This window comes from Enhydra lutris, unplaced genomic scaffold, assembly GCF_002288905.1.
Source record: "Enhydra lutris kenyoni isolate GAN:26980312 unplaced genomic scaffold, ASM228890v2 scaffoldscaffold13, whole genome shotgun sequence".
NCBI lineage: Eukaryota > Metazoa > Chordata > Mammalia > Carnivora > Mustelidae > Enhydra > Enhydra lutris.
The window spans coordinates 9,230,866-9,244,308 of NW_019154097.1; the positions used below are offsets into that span (position 1 = coordinate 9,230,866).

The 13,443-nt window shown below is 42.8% G+C and overlaps 1 protein-coding gene across 2 annotated transcripts; it reads left to right on the plus strand.

Moving 5' to 3' along the window:
* The first annotated feature begins 1,976 nt into the window (after positions 1 to 1,976).
* LOC111145810 (Myb/SANT DNA binding domain containing 3) lies at positions 1,977 to 11,726 on the plus strand. Of its 2 annotated transcripts, none has more exons than XM_022501053.1 (2): positions 1,977 to 2,488; positions 11,056 to 11,726. In XM_022501053.1, the coding sequence occupies exons 1-2, from the start codon at positions 2,071 to 2,073 to the stop codon at positions 11,463 to 11,465; spliced, it is 828 nt and encodes a 275-aa protein (XP_022356761.1). In that variant the 5' UTR covers positions 1,977 to 2,070; the 3' UTR covers positions 11,466 to 11,726. The 2 variants fall into 2 exon arrangements, with proteins under 2 accessions (XP_022356761.1, XP_022356762.1); XM_022501054.1 differs by lacking the exon at positions 11,056 to 11,726 and adding an exon at positions 5,176 to 5,209 and having other exon boundaries at positions 1,977 to 2,486.
* Positions 11,727 to 13,443: the final 1,717 nt, after the last annotated feature.

The following is a 13,443-nucleotide window of genomic DNA, read 5'->3' on the forward strand; positions in this document are numbered from 1 at the left end:
GATTAAGAGATGTGGGAAACGTGGGGTCACAAAAGGCACATAGGTTCAGAAGAGTAAGACAGTTACGAAGCACCTTTTGTGTGAAAGATGCTCACTGAGTACTGGGGAGGATGATAAGATGACCTAGGGAAGTCACGGTTGTTGAGTAGTTTGGAGACACCCACGATAAGGGCCCAAGAGATAGTTGTGAAATGATACTAAGAATATTACACTATTTGAACTGCTAGCCGCTGATTGTAAAACACGGTTACCAGAGAGTGAGGATAGCAGTGGGGGAAATGGGAAGATAATAGATAATAGACAAGGGATATATATATATATATATTCACATATATATATATATATATATATATTCTCTATATAAATATAGAGAATCATGCTGTAGTGACTACTGGAAATACACTGAGAGAGTAGGTTCCAGGTGCTCTTAGCACACATACAAAGATGGTAACTGTGTGGGGGTGCCTGGCTGCTCATCGGTAGAGCATGCGATTTTCGATCTTGGGGTTGTAAGTTCAAGCCCCTTGTTAGGTGTAGAGATTACTTAAAAAATAATACTAGAGATTACTTGAAAAAGAAAAAAGGTAACTGTGAGGAGATATGTTTATTAGCTCAACTATAGTAATAATTTCATTATGTATATGGCTATCAAGTTAAGTTTATGTATATTAAATAAATTTTTTCTTTCTTTTTTTAAAGATTCATCTATCTATTTTAGAGAGAGGGTAGGTAGAGGGTGAGGGAGAGAGAATTCCAAGCAGATTACCCACTGAGCAGGGAATCTGACATGGGGCTTGGTCTCATGATCCTGAGATCATGACGCGAGCAGAAATCAAGAGTTGGACGCTTGGCCAACTGAGCCACCCAGGCGCCCTTACATATTTATTTTTAAACTAAATATGTAAAAAGGTATGTAGATTTACTCTTAAAAAATAATGGAGAAATGTAGTATTTCAAAAATTATAAATAGTATATAATTAATAACTGTTATTATATGTGAACAAAGACTTCAGAGGAATGTCCATAACAAAAATGAATATTTGGTGTGTTTAAAAAAAAATACCAGATTATTAGAATAGTCTAGATTCTTGACTTCCCAAGGCGCCATCTTTGTGATCTTGGGAAGTCCACTTACTGGCTCTTAGGTCCCTCAATTGAAAAGGGGACTATTTCGCTCTTTTACCTCTGAAATTATATGAATTATTTACATAGGACTGTACACTTAAAAGTGGCCCTTGGACCTTAGGGATCACACACTCCAAGCCCTCATTTTAAAGATGAAACAAATTCCTCTAGGAGCATGGCCCTGTCTAAGGTCACATAGTAATGGAAGTGTCAGGTCTTTTGGGGTGATCTCTTGATGATTCTGAAATCTCAGTTTGTGTTACCCATCCCATTTGGTTACACTGTGGCCTTTCTTGTCTTCAGCTGTGACAAAACTTCAAGAAAGCTGTTTAGTTGAAAAGCGGCCTAACATTGTGAATGTGGGGAATGGTCAGTTTCCTGACATTGAGTAGAAATAAATGAACAAATTAAGAGTTCCACGTAGATGTTCAACAACTTATCTTTTTTTGCGGTTACATGCAAGATATTCACAGAGTGGCCAGGCCCTACGAATAAGGACCTACGTGAAACATCTTTGAAGTAAAACCCCACTTCTAGTGACGGTCTAAACGGTTTTCTTTTCTTTTCTTTTCTTTTTTTTTAAGATTTTATTTATTTATTCAACAGAGATCACAAGTAGGCAGAGAAGCAGGCAGAGAGAGGGGGGAGGCAGGCTCTCTGCTGAGCAGAAGCCCCATGCGGGGCTTGATCCCAGGACCCTGAGATCAAGACCTGAGCCGAAGGCAGAGGCTTAACCCACTGAGCCACCCAGGTACCCCTAAACGTTTTTCTTGAGACCATCCTAAATCCACATTCACGGGAGAAAAAGTCCTGCGTTTCAGGGCAGGGAGTCAAGTTGGGAATAAGCTAAGGGGATAGGCGGCCGTTTTCCTTGCGAGAGTTGGTAACGATTGTTTCAAACTTCTTTTACAGGATAGCTGACAGCCAGGAGAAATAGGTTGGAAAATGCAAAACAACGAAATCATAAAACCTGCCAAATACTTCTCGGAGTTGGAAAAGAGCATCCTGCTTGCTTTGGTAGAAAAGTACAAGTATGTGCTGGAATGCAAGAAAAGTGACGCGCGAACTATTGCGCTCAAGCAGCGCACCTGGCAGGCACTCGCCCACGAGTACAACTCTCAGCCCAGTGTGTCGCTGCGGGATTTCAAGCAGCTGAAGAAGTGCTGGGAGAACATCAAGGCTCGGACCAAAAAGATTATGGCCCATGAGAGGAGAGAGAAGGTGAAACGGAGCGTCAGCCCTCTCCTGAGCACCCACGTCCTGGGGAAGGAGAAGATCGCCAGCATGCTGCCCGAGCAGCTGTACTTCCTGCAGAGCCCCCCGGAGGAGGAGCCCGAATACCACCCCGACGGCGCGGCCCAAGGTATGGGTTCCCCGGGCCAGCGCGCGCGTTCTCGCCGGGCACCTGCTGCATGGCTTCGCTTTACAGTCTCTGCTTTCCGAGGGTGTTTATCAAAGAGAAGCTCTCAGGTCAAACCTGATTCCTCCCAGTTCACCATCCCCAGGTTCTGTAGAACAGGGAAGTTCTAGAAATACAGAACAGCCAAAGGACTTGTTGATACCCTTGTTCTCGAGGGCTCTCTCATCTTTATCATGAAGAATAAGGAAAGATAAGGGGCTGTATTCATATGGTTACTAAGTTCCTTGGTTGCTTGTCTCAACCTCTGTCATCTCTATCAAAGAGGATTTCTTTGAGAATTTATATTCATTTGATGAATCTTTTTTTTTTTAAGATTTTATATATTTATTTGACAGGGGGAGAGAGAAAGAGAAAGCGAGTGAGCACAAGCAGGAGGAGAGGTAGAGAAGGGAAGCAGACTCCGTGCTGAGCAGGAAGCCCCATGCGGGGCTGGATCCTGCAACCCTCAGATCATGACCTGACAAGAGTTGGATACTTAACCGACTGAGCCACCCAGGTGCCCTGTCACTCAAACTTATTTTTTATAAAAAGTGTTTTTTTAGGACCTATTATGCGCAGAGTACTGCACTAAGTTACTCAGAGGCTGCATTAAAATAGTGAACTATTTCTAACTTGAGAATTAAGTACTAAGACAAATATAGCAAACATCTGTTAGCATTCATCCAGATTAAAAACCAGCATTCCGACCCATTATAATATTGTGATCCACAGTTTTGGTTTGTGGCACTCCAAAAAACTTGAGAAATTCTGGGAAATATTCATTTTAGTTTTAATATACTTTCATTGAAAAAAAAATATGCAGAACTTTTAGGGAAGGAAAAGACTGTCATGGAAGCAAGGATGCTATGTATCATATGATTGTCATAGCTTGGAGAGGTTAGGAGAAAGGGGCTGTTGAAAGGTCTCTAGGCAAGGAGACAGTGGGAATGCATATAGATAAATTACCAGTAATTCTTGTCTTCTTTAAGACGGAATGGCCAGGGGTGCCTGGGTGGCTCAGTGGAATAAAGCCTCTGCCTTCAGCTCGGGTCATGATCTCAGGGTCCTGGGATCGAGCCCCGCATCGGGCTCTCTGCTCCGCAGGGAGTCTGCTTCCCCCTCTCTCTCTGCCTGCCTCTCTGCCTACTTGTGATCTCTGTCAAATAAATAAATAAAATCTAAAAAAAAAAAAAAAAAAGATAGGAATGACCAGTTTATATAATGATTCATTGCAGTTTGCAGAAGACACACCTTAAAGCAGAGGAATATTCCTGGGGAGGCCAGAGGGTTGCTCCAATGACCCAGCAAGCCCTTGCCTAGGAATACTATGGACTTTGGCTTGCAAGATGAGAAATTAGTGTCCCCAGGCTAGATTGAGCTCTGTGGGAGTGACTAATTATAAGTCACAAGAAACTATCTAAAAACCAAGTATGTTATCCGTATAGAGTGAAAAAGATGATAATAATAACCGCATGAACCAAATACATGTTTTCAGTTAGCACATTTTTTTTTCCACGATAGGCAGATCATCCAGGGATGCAACATTGTAATAAAAAATTTGTTTGCTGATCATTTGACCAGATTAAGTGCAGGGAGCCAGTTGGATGACCATAGTGCCATGAACCTCATGTATTGTTTTCCAGTGGAGAAGCCCTTTGTGAGTTTTGATTCTTCAGTTCCCAAGCCAGGGTACCTCCCGGTAGACAGTTGATAGGGACACTGGTGACTCTCTCACTTACCCTTTCTCATTATCTTCTGTTGTGGATGGGACCCTCTTGCTAATTGACACTGTCCATCTCCTGGCCCCAGAGCCATTCATACTCTGCAGACAGTGAAGGGAGTAATGCTGAGGGAGGGAGGCAGGTGAATCAGCAGGGCTGTTTTTCGAATTATTTAGTTCCCTGGGAGATGTTGCCAGGAAAGATGCTGGGACAGACAGCTTTCAGTTAACATTGCAAATCTTTGCTCTGAATTAGTGTATATCAATTTCATAGGGTTACTCTAAAGGGGACAGTCTTATTTCCCCATTTTTGAATTCTAGAGTAGGATCGAGTGAGTTCATTCCAAAAACTTTTTTCTTTCTTTTCAGAGGAAATGATGTAATTCATTTACTCATAAACACAATTTATAAATTTCTAGCAAGAATAAATATGGATTCTCAGTGTCCTTCTGCAGTGACATTTCTAAAGACTCATACTTGCAAAAGAGATTTTTTTTTTCAAAGATTTTATTTATTTATTTATTTGAGAGAGAGAGAGAGAGAGAGCAGGAGACGAGAAAGGTCAGCGGGAGAAGCAGACTTCCTGCTGAGCAGGGAGCCCTATTTGGGACTCGATCCCGGGACTCCAAGATCATGACCTGACCCAAAGGCAGTCGCTTAACCAATTGAGCCACCCAGGTGCCCCAAGAGATTGATTTTAAATTGAGTATTTGTACCTATATGACATGGGAACTTCTCTTTTTGCTGGTGATGGTCAAAGTGCAGCCTATGCTAACTCTTCCTGTTTCTAGGTCACATCTGGAGGGTGGTGGAGTACCATGGTGCTTTGTCAGTTAGGAAGTGTATCCAAAGTAATCTGTTAACACTAGTAAAGGTGCTGGAACTCTCTTTATACATTAAAACAGCCTGAGTTTATCTCATGTCGTATTTCAACTTACTTTCGAGAAAGAGGAAGAAAGCTGTAATTGTCAGTTATCCCTTCTGGGTCTTGGTGGGGAAAAAGCTGAAAATTTTCACTAGAATATGGCTTTCATTTTTGTGGTATGGATTCTGTTTGACTCATAGACTGTGTGTGTGTGTGTGTGTGTGTCTGTGTTAGTATCCCTAACCCTGTGCTGTCTAATACAGCAGTCACAAGCCACAAGAGGCTAGTAAGCACTTGAAAATGTGGGTAGACTGAATTGAGATATGGTCTAAGTATACATACTGTGTCATGAAGACATAATACCAAGAAGAGAATGGAAAATATCTTACTAATAATTTTTATTTTTTTATTTTTATTTTTTTCAAAGATTTTATTTATTTACTTGACAGAAAGAGAACACAAGTAGTCAGAGAGGCAGGCAGAGAGAGAGAGAGGGGGAAGCAGGCTCCCCGCTGAGCAGAGAGCCCAATGTGGGGCTCGATCCCAGGACCCTGGGATCATGAACTGAGCCAAAGGCAGAGGCTTAACCCAGTGAGCCACCCAGGTGCCCCTAATAATTTTTATTTTGATTACATGTTGAAATGAGAGTATTTTAAATATATTGGATAAAAAATATATTATTAAAATTAGTTTCATCTCCTTTTACTTTTTTAAGGTGGCTATGAGAAAATTTAAATTACGTAAGTAGCTGGGATTATATTTGTATTGGACAATACTGTTCTTACACGTTACAGAGTGCCTGTTGCAGAATTAGGTGATTAGAGACTTGTTGAAATTTGTCAAACAGGATGGAGCCTGGCAGTATTCCACTAGAGGCCTCCCTCCAACTATTTCTTGTGTGAGATGGTTTCAGCTGTGTCATCTTGATCACCATTCCCTGGATATTCTTAGCTTTATCCATGACTTTTTTGAGAGGTACATCTGTATTTGAACGCAGTAGTCTTAAAATTTAACACTAAAGAAAACATTTGCAAAAAACCCAGCATTTCCCCCTTAAATATATTGAAACAATTTGTACCCTATAGATTTATAATATGTGATCATTTGGCTATGACATGTATCTCCCATTATCTTGGGGGAACAGGTTTGCAGAACAAATTAAGGGAGCCAACAAAATGTGCTAGGGGTGAAAAGGAGGGTCAGATGACCAAATGTCAAAATGTCAAATACATTTAAGAAAACTAAGCTTTCCCCCCCCCAAAAAAAAGTAAAGAAAACTGAGCTTTCCAGTAGTACTCAACTATTTTAAGAGGACTTCTATTTAATTTCATATGCTATTATATTATAGCTATTATTTCTCTATTACAAAGCTATAAGCGAATAATGCAAACATGGGTATACAAAGCTATAATTAAATAATGTAAATATTTATTTATAAATTCCATTATTACTCACTTTTTAATCCAATCCTCTTCTTTTGGGGTGGGAACTCCAGTACAGGGACTGAGTTATATTTCCAGTCATGGCACATTAACATCATTGTTCTGTGAAAAGCCCCTTTTTTGTGTTACTTATGTGGTTTTTTGGTTGTTGTTATTTATCACTATTAACCACGTTCATTCTTTTCTTTTGCCTCCTAATCAGTCCAGTGTGCTTGTGTATTCTCTCACATGTTCTTGAGAGCAGGCATTGGTGTTTTGAGTGCATATATTTTAAATTTACATAGATTGAAAATTGTGCTATGGATACCATTCTTCAGTTTTTTGTTTTGCCTTGTTTTTCATTTAGAATTTTTTCAAAAAAGATTTATATATTTGGGGGCAGGGGGAGAGGGAGAGAAATTCCAGCAGACTCCCCACTGAGTTGCAGAGCCCATCATGGGACTTGATCCCATGACCCTGAGATCATGACCTGAACCAAAATCAAGAGTTGGATACTTAACCAACTGAGCCACCCAGGCACCCCTCATTTAGAATGGCTTTTTTTTTTTTTAAGATTTTATTTTTATTTATTTGGGGCGGGGCAGAGAGAGCACAAATAGAGGAGAGGCAGAGGGAGAGGGAGAAGCAAACTCTCTGCTGAGCTGGGAGCCTGATATGTGGCTCGATCCCAGGACCTGAAGATCATGACCTGAACTGAAGGCAGTCGCTTAACGATCTGAGCACCCAGGCGCCCTCATTTAGAATGTTTGCAAGATCCATCCCCACTGCAATGTGTAAATCGGCTATGTTTCTTTCAGTTGATGCACCATACTCTGTAGTACGCACTCACTGCATCTTGTTCATCTATTTTCCTAGTCAGCCCTCTTACCTTTGCTCTGTGGAGAAGAGCTGGGGGTTGGCCTGTACACAGTCTCCTTTCCATCTGGTTACTGCCGTAGTAGGTTATTTCCTGCTGATACTAAACTTACTCAAATTGCCCAAGTGGAAGAGTGCGTCCTTGAGTGTTCTCTGCTCCCTGGAAAGCCCTTAGGCCTTCCTATCCATTTTGCACAATATTGAGTTGTTTTCTACTTCGGGTAGCTTTGTGTTACCTGAGAGAGAGTTTACATGGTATGTGTTTGCAGCAGGTTGCCATTCCCAGGACAGTCTTTTTCCAATTAAGAGAAGATTCTCCCCATCTGAGCACTAGCTTCCATTCATTGGAGCTAATATTTGTTTGAAAGTTAATTAACTACTCCATCAGATTCCTCTAGTTTTAAGCCCCATCTTCTGCCAGAGTTTTCTTAAGAGGCCTGGATTTTTTTTTTTCTTTAAAATTTCTATGTTAGCACACATTTAAACTAAAAAAGGACAGTTTGAAAATAGAGTCATTTCTCTGCCCCCAGACATGACCATACTTGTCTTCATCTTCATAGCTCTATAGAATAAATTTGGAGATCAAAATTTGAAATAGGTGCCCATATTCTTAATAATGGAGTGTTTTGTAGTGGATACAACTTGGAGGCAGCATTTTTTTTTTTTAAGATTTTATTTATTTATTTGACAGACAGAGATCACAGGTAGGCAAAGAGGCAGGCAGAGAGAGAGGAGGGGAAGCAGGCTCCTTGCTGAGCAGAGAGCCTGACGTGGGGCTCGATCCCAGGACCCTGGGATCATGACCTGGGCCGAAGGCAGAGGCTTTAACCCACTGAGCCACCCAGGTGCCCCTGGAGGCAGCATTTTTGAGATGCATAAGTGATCAGCTGAGCAAGTAAACTAGAGAGAGGCTGGGTGTCGTAGCAGTTGAGCTTGGATGATGGAGTCATGCAAGACCTGGTTTAGAGCCCTGGTTCTTTCAGTTAGCAAAATGACTTTGGCTAATGTGTTTGGTTTTCTGTCATAATACCTCCCCCTCGGAAGGTTGTTGTAAGGATTAAATGAGGTGATGCTGCAGAGCACTAGCCTTGCGCCTGGTTAGCTCTACAGAAAATGGTAGCTGCCTTCATCATCGTCATCATCAGGCCCCTAAAGCCTGTAATCGTTGAAATTAAAAACGAGCATTTAGAAGTGGGGAGAGATGAGTGGCATCATGAGGGCATGGACTTTAAAGACTTAGAGAACATACGAAACTATCCTCTGGAATGGAATCACAGACAAAAGAGGCTAGAGGTACCAACAAATTTCTCTGCGTCCAGTGTTCCAAGAAGACACTTTCAGATCTAAGACTAGACGGAAAGCAGATGAGGTCATCCTCTTTACAGTTGTTCACATCTGAGGGACCCTGTTCTCAGGGCGAAGCCTTTCCCATTCCCTTGTCCTGTGCCTTGGCTCTCTGCTCAGGACCCTGTCCTGTCTACACAGTTGTACTGGGTTGGGAGGAATGTGACCCACTGCAGCGAGTTCGTTCCCACGCGTTTCTGACGTGGCCAGCAGTGTCCAAGCCATGTGGTGGGTTCTCCACAAGGATGAGTAAAAGACAGGTTCTGTCTTCAAAATATTCAGAGACCCGAAGGGGAGGTGGTTAAACCACCAGTTTTAACAAGTGCTCTGCCAGAGGTAGGCTCAGGAGGCAGCAGGAGCAGGAAGGAAGGACATCCAATTAAGGCCACAGCCCTCGGAGTTGGGAAGGATTCCTAGGGAGATATCTTCGCTATCTCCAGATGACATAGAAGTACTTTTAACCTCTTTCAGAAGTGAGACTTCTTCCCTTCCTTTAATCTTAATTAGGGATCAGTTACAGTTGTAACCTAACCCCTTGGAGTGAAATAATCTAAACAGTAGCTATTTTCCTTTTATTAACAGAGTATCATGAGTTAGGTATCCCCCAGTAGCCGTTAACATTCCCGGCATCCCATCTTGTGGAATAATGGAGTGGACGTAATAATGTAATCAACTCTGTTAATAAATTGGTATTATTTTTCTCCAAGGAGATAGTTCTCATTATTGGAAACATAAAGGTTCCCAAGAAAGCCTTGGAGTCACAGCTGGAAAACTCCATGGGTTATTGGAGTTAGTGTCTTCCTTATGAAACTCTTTAATTGAAAAAATGTCGTCCCATAAAAATACTAGTGCAAACGTGGCACCAGCAAAAATGACATCCTTTTGTATCCATAAGCTCTTCTCCCTTTGTGTTCAGAGCTTCAGCCAAAAAATATTTACTAGGCATCCTCTATGTACCAAGCAAAATAATTGGTGCCCAAGGATTAAAGAAATGAATAAGGCATGGTCATGTGGTAAGTGCCGTAACAGTAGAGTACTAGTGGAGAAAAGAGAGATCTGGGGTTTCAGGGATCTCGAACGAAGTAAGGGTTGAGGGGCAGTTGAAAAGGAGAGTAAGAGTATAGGTTTGAGTGAGTGCAGAGTCTGGGAGTGGGAGCGAAGAGAGAGGAATAGTTAGCCCAGCCTCTGGCTGAAAGAACAGAGACAGAATTGTGAAAAAGAGCTTGGCCTTTATTTTTTTAACTTTTTAAAAAATATTTTATCTATTAGATCAGGGGGTAGAGGCAGAGGGAGAAGCAGACTCCCGCTGAGTGGGAAGCCTGACTCAGAACTCGATCCCAGGACCCCGAGACCATGACCTGAGTCATGACTATTTAACCGACTGAGACACCCAGGAGCTCCATTTCTTTTTTTTTAAAGAGTGCTTGGCCTTAAAGAATGTGAAGTTTGTGGTAGGACTGCAGGGCAACGAGAATATTTTGAAGAAGAATGCCAGAAAGATAAAGGCAGGCTAGAATGAGATTATGAGTGTTACTTAGGCTGCAGTGACAACAGAGCTAAAGGTGGGAAGCCCAGGGGGATATTAAAGGTGTGAGGGATGGGTGCAGCACGAGTCTGAGCCCTGGAAGGAGGCTCAAGAAGGAGCGGTCAGAGAGGAGGTGCAGAAAACTGAGCAGAGAGCCGCGGGGCAGAAGCTAATAAAGAAATTTCAGGGATTGTCAAGTGCTAGGGAGAGGTTATGTAAGAGGGGTCCTGGAAAGCGAGGAGTAGTGTGCGAGGAGGTTACACCGAGGAATGCAGACTCACCTTTCAGGAATATCTGTAAGATCTGTAAGATCCAGGGTTAAGACCTGTGACCAGGAAACAGAGCAGTGGGACCCCCGTGGAGATTGAACATAATACATCCTCACGGCTGAGTGAGACACTGAGAGAGGGAGGTCAGACTGAGGGAGAATTTAATCTGAAAACCCACTGTTGGCCTCGTGTGTGGTCTTCTGCTGACTCCTTCCGCTGAGAACTTAGATCACTGTGCCAAGGTCTCCAGTTCTTGATCAGCACAATTTTGGACCACTGTTCCCGGAGTTCACAGTTCTAGACATGACGGGACAAAACCCTGTATCATGACTTCTGAAGGGAACGCTGGTTTGATTTGCGGGTTTTTCAAAGGTCAGGCGTGACAAGGGTGCCCGTAGACATGCAGGCCAACGCTCCATCCTGTGGCGGGGGACCTGTCATTTGAAATAGGATCGATTTTCTCTCTGCCTATAAAATCTTTGAACGTGTGTTTTCTGCTACTGTTTTTCAGAATCATTTGCTGTTTCAAATAGAGAACTGTGCGATGATGAGAAAGAGTTCATACATTTTCCAGTGTGTGAGGGGACCTCCCAACCTGAACCCTCGTGTTCGGCTGTCAGAATCACAGCCAATAAACACTACAGGAGCAAAACCTCTCAGGAAGGTGCTTTAAAAAAGATGCATGAGGAAGAACACCATCAACAAATGTCCATCTTACAGCTGCAGCTGATACAAATGAACGAGGTGCATGTGGCCAAAATCCAGCAGATAGAGCGGGAGTGTGAGATGGCAGAGGAGGAGCACAGGATAAAAATGGAAGTTCTCAATAAAAAGAAGATGTATTGGGAAAGAAAACTACAAACTTTCACCAAGGAGTGGCCTGTCTCCTCCTTTAACCGGCCCTTTCCCAATTCACCCTAAGACTGCGGGGGCGGCTCCCCTGTAAGCGATCCGGAACGTGAGCTCGCGGTCAGGACCTCGTAACAGAGCTACGACTAGGAAACTTAGCGCGGTAGTAGTCCCGTATTTAAGAATACGTTCAGGTAAACGGCCCAGGTAAACGGCCGCACCCGGTGCCCCGCCTGCCAATGGCAAAGAAGCTGTTCCAGTCTCCCGAAAATGATCACTACGAGTGCTAGAATTCTGAATGTAATGTCTCTTAATTAGAATTCATAACGAGAACCATGTGTGAGTGTTGTTGTATTTTTTTTTTTTTTTAAGAATTTATTTATTTGACAGAGAGAGATCACAAGTAGGCAGAGAGGCAGGCAGAGAGAGAGGAGGAAGCAGGCTCCCCGCTGAGCAGAGAGCCCGATGCAGGGCTCGATCCCAGAACCCCGAGATCATGACCTGAGCCGAAGGCAGAGGCTTAAACCACTGAGCCACCCAGGTGCCCCTTGTTGTATTTTTTAAATCAGATTGCAAGTGTGACTATAAAGAAGTGTGGCTGATTTTTTTTTTTTTTTTTTTTTAAGTAGACAGAACTTTTCTCCAAATGAACATGCTGCTGTTGAAAGCAGCTGAAAGACCCCGGAGGCCACATGTTGTGGGGCTGTTGCTTAGAACTGGCTGGAGGTCTTTAGGGAACCTCCCTGGGAACCACACACAGCACCTCTTGTTTTGTCTTTTGGTTTTGTTTTTTTTTTTGTTTTTTGTTTCATTTTGTTTTCACTGTCATTCTTGGAGTGGCTTTTCTGATTTTAAACCATCCGACATTTGGAAGGATGTTTTCTAATGTGGCTCATAAACCCCCTTTGAAGGCCTTCACCCAAAGAGGGCTTACAAATAGTGGTTCTAACAGTTGGTAGCTTTGTTGTAACTAAGGCTGTAACTGCCCTGAGGGAGACATGTGCATTTAGATTTCTATGATCTGTCCTGTCTGTTTTATTAAAAGAGAAGACTTGCAATTTTATAGTCACACTGTGTATGTTTTTCAAAGGTGTTGCCTCCCCCACTGTGCTCGTCTTTGCTTTCCCTCTGTAGCATCCTCCCAACTTTGTACTACTGAGTTAATGGGTGTCCTGTTTTTAATCTCCAGCCACCTAGGGAAAGGCCCTTCCCTCACCGTGCTCATGGTGCTAGCCAAGAGTAATGCTGTGTAGTTTGCACTGCTCAGTTAGCATTGGGCTTCTTAACCCATTGCCAACATATTTGGAAATACAGATTGGCAAGTGGATATTTTGGTTGAGTTGGGATAGAGCTTCTCCTGTAGCCTAGTGTTAAAAACGGTTCTGGGACATTGGGCATGGCAGTCGCTGGAACAAGCAAAGTGACACCACGTGCCAAGGCAGGTCAGCAGTTTCTGAGCATGAAATGTCAAGGCCTTGTGGTGGGGAAAGAAAAGTATGTGTGGCAGAGGTTCTGTAGGGAGTGTCAGGCTAGGAGTCAGGGCCTGAATTCCAATCGTGGCTCTGCCTCAGTGTGCTGTGTGACCTGGGATAACTCCTTTGAATCCGCGGCTCTGGTCTTTCCTGTCCATACAAGGAAGTTGGTCTAGATCATGTTCAGAATCTGCTGCAGCTCCTTGACTGTGGTATGGTCTGCAGAGCCTTGGATGGGTACCGCTGATATCATAGTTGTCCAGAGGGTGTGGGTCAACAGGGAAGAATTGATTACTGCATTGGCTCAGCTTCCTGTCCTCACAGTTTTGGGATTTGGGTCCTGAGGACTAGAAGTTCAGTAAGATAAACATATACATGTTATTGAAGCACTGCATAAACCTTACGTGGATATCAGTTTATTCTCTCCTCTGATCATATTTTAAATACCTTAGAGGAACTGGTGATTTGAAGGAAAGGTGTGAAGACTAGTCTTTGAAAGGAAGGATCCTTTTGCAAGGATTTGTGTTCTTCATTTAGCTTTTACCAAATGGACCCTTTAGACAAGACACATCTCAATA

Bases quoted from the DNA above. Each gene is read 5' to 3' on its own strand.
- LOC111145810 (XM_022501053.1), top strand. From the start codon at position 2,071: ATGCAAAACAACGAAATCATAAAACCTGCCAAATACTTCTCGGAGTTG. The intron at 2,489-11,055 runs GTATGGGTTCCC...ACTGTTTTTCAG, and splicing joins CCCCGACGGCGCGGCCCAAG to AATCATTTGCTGTTTCAAAT.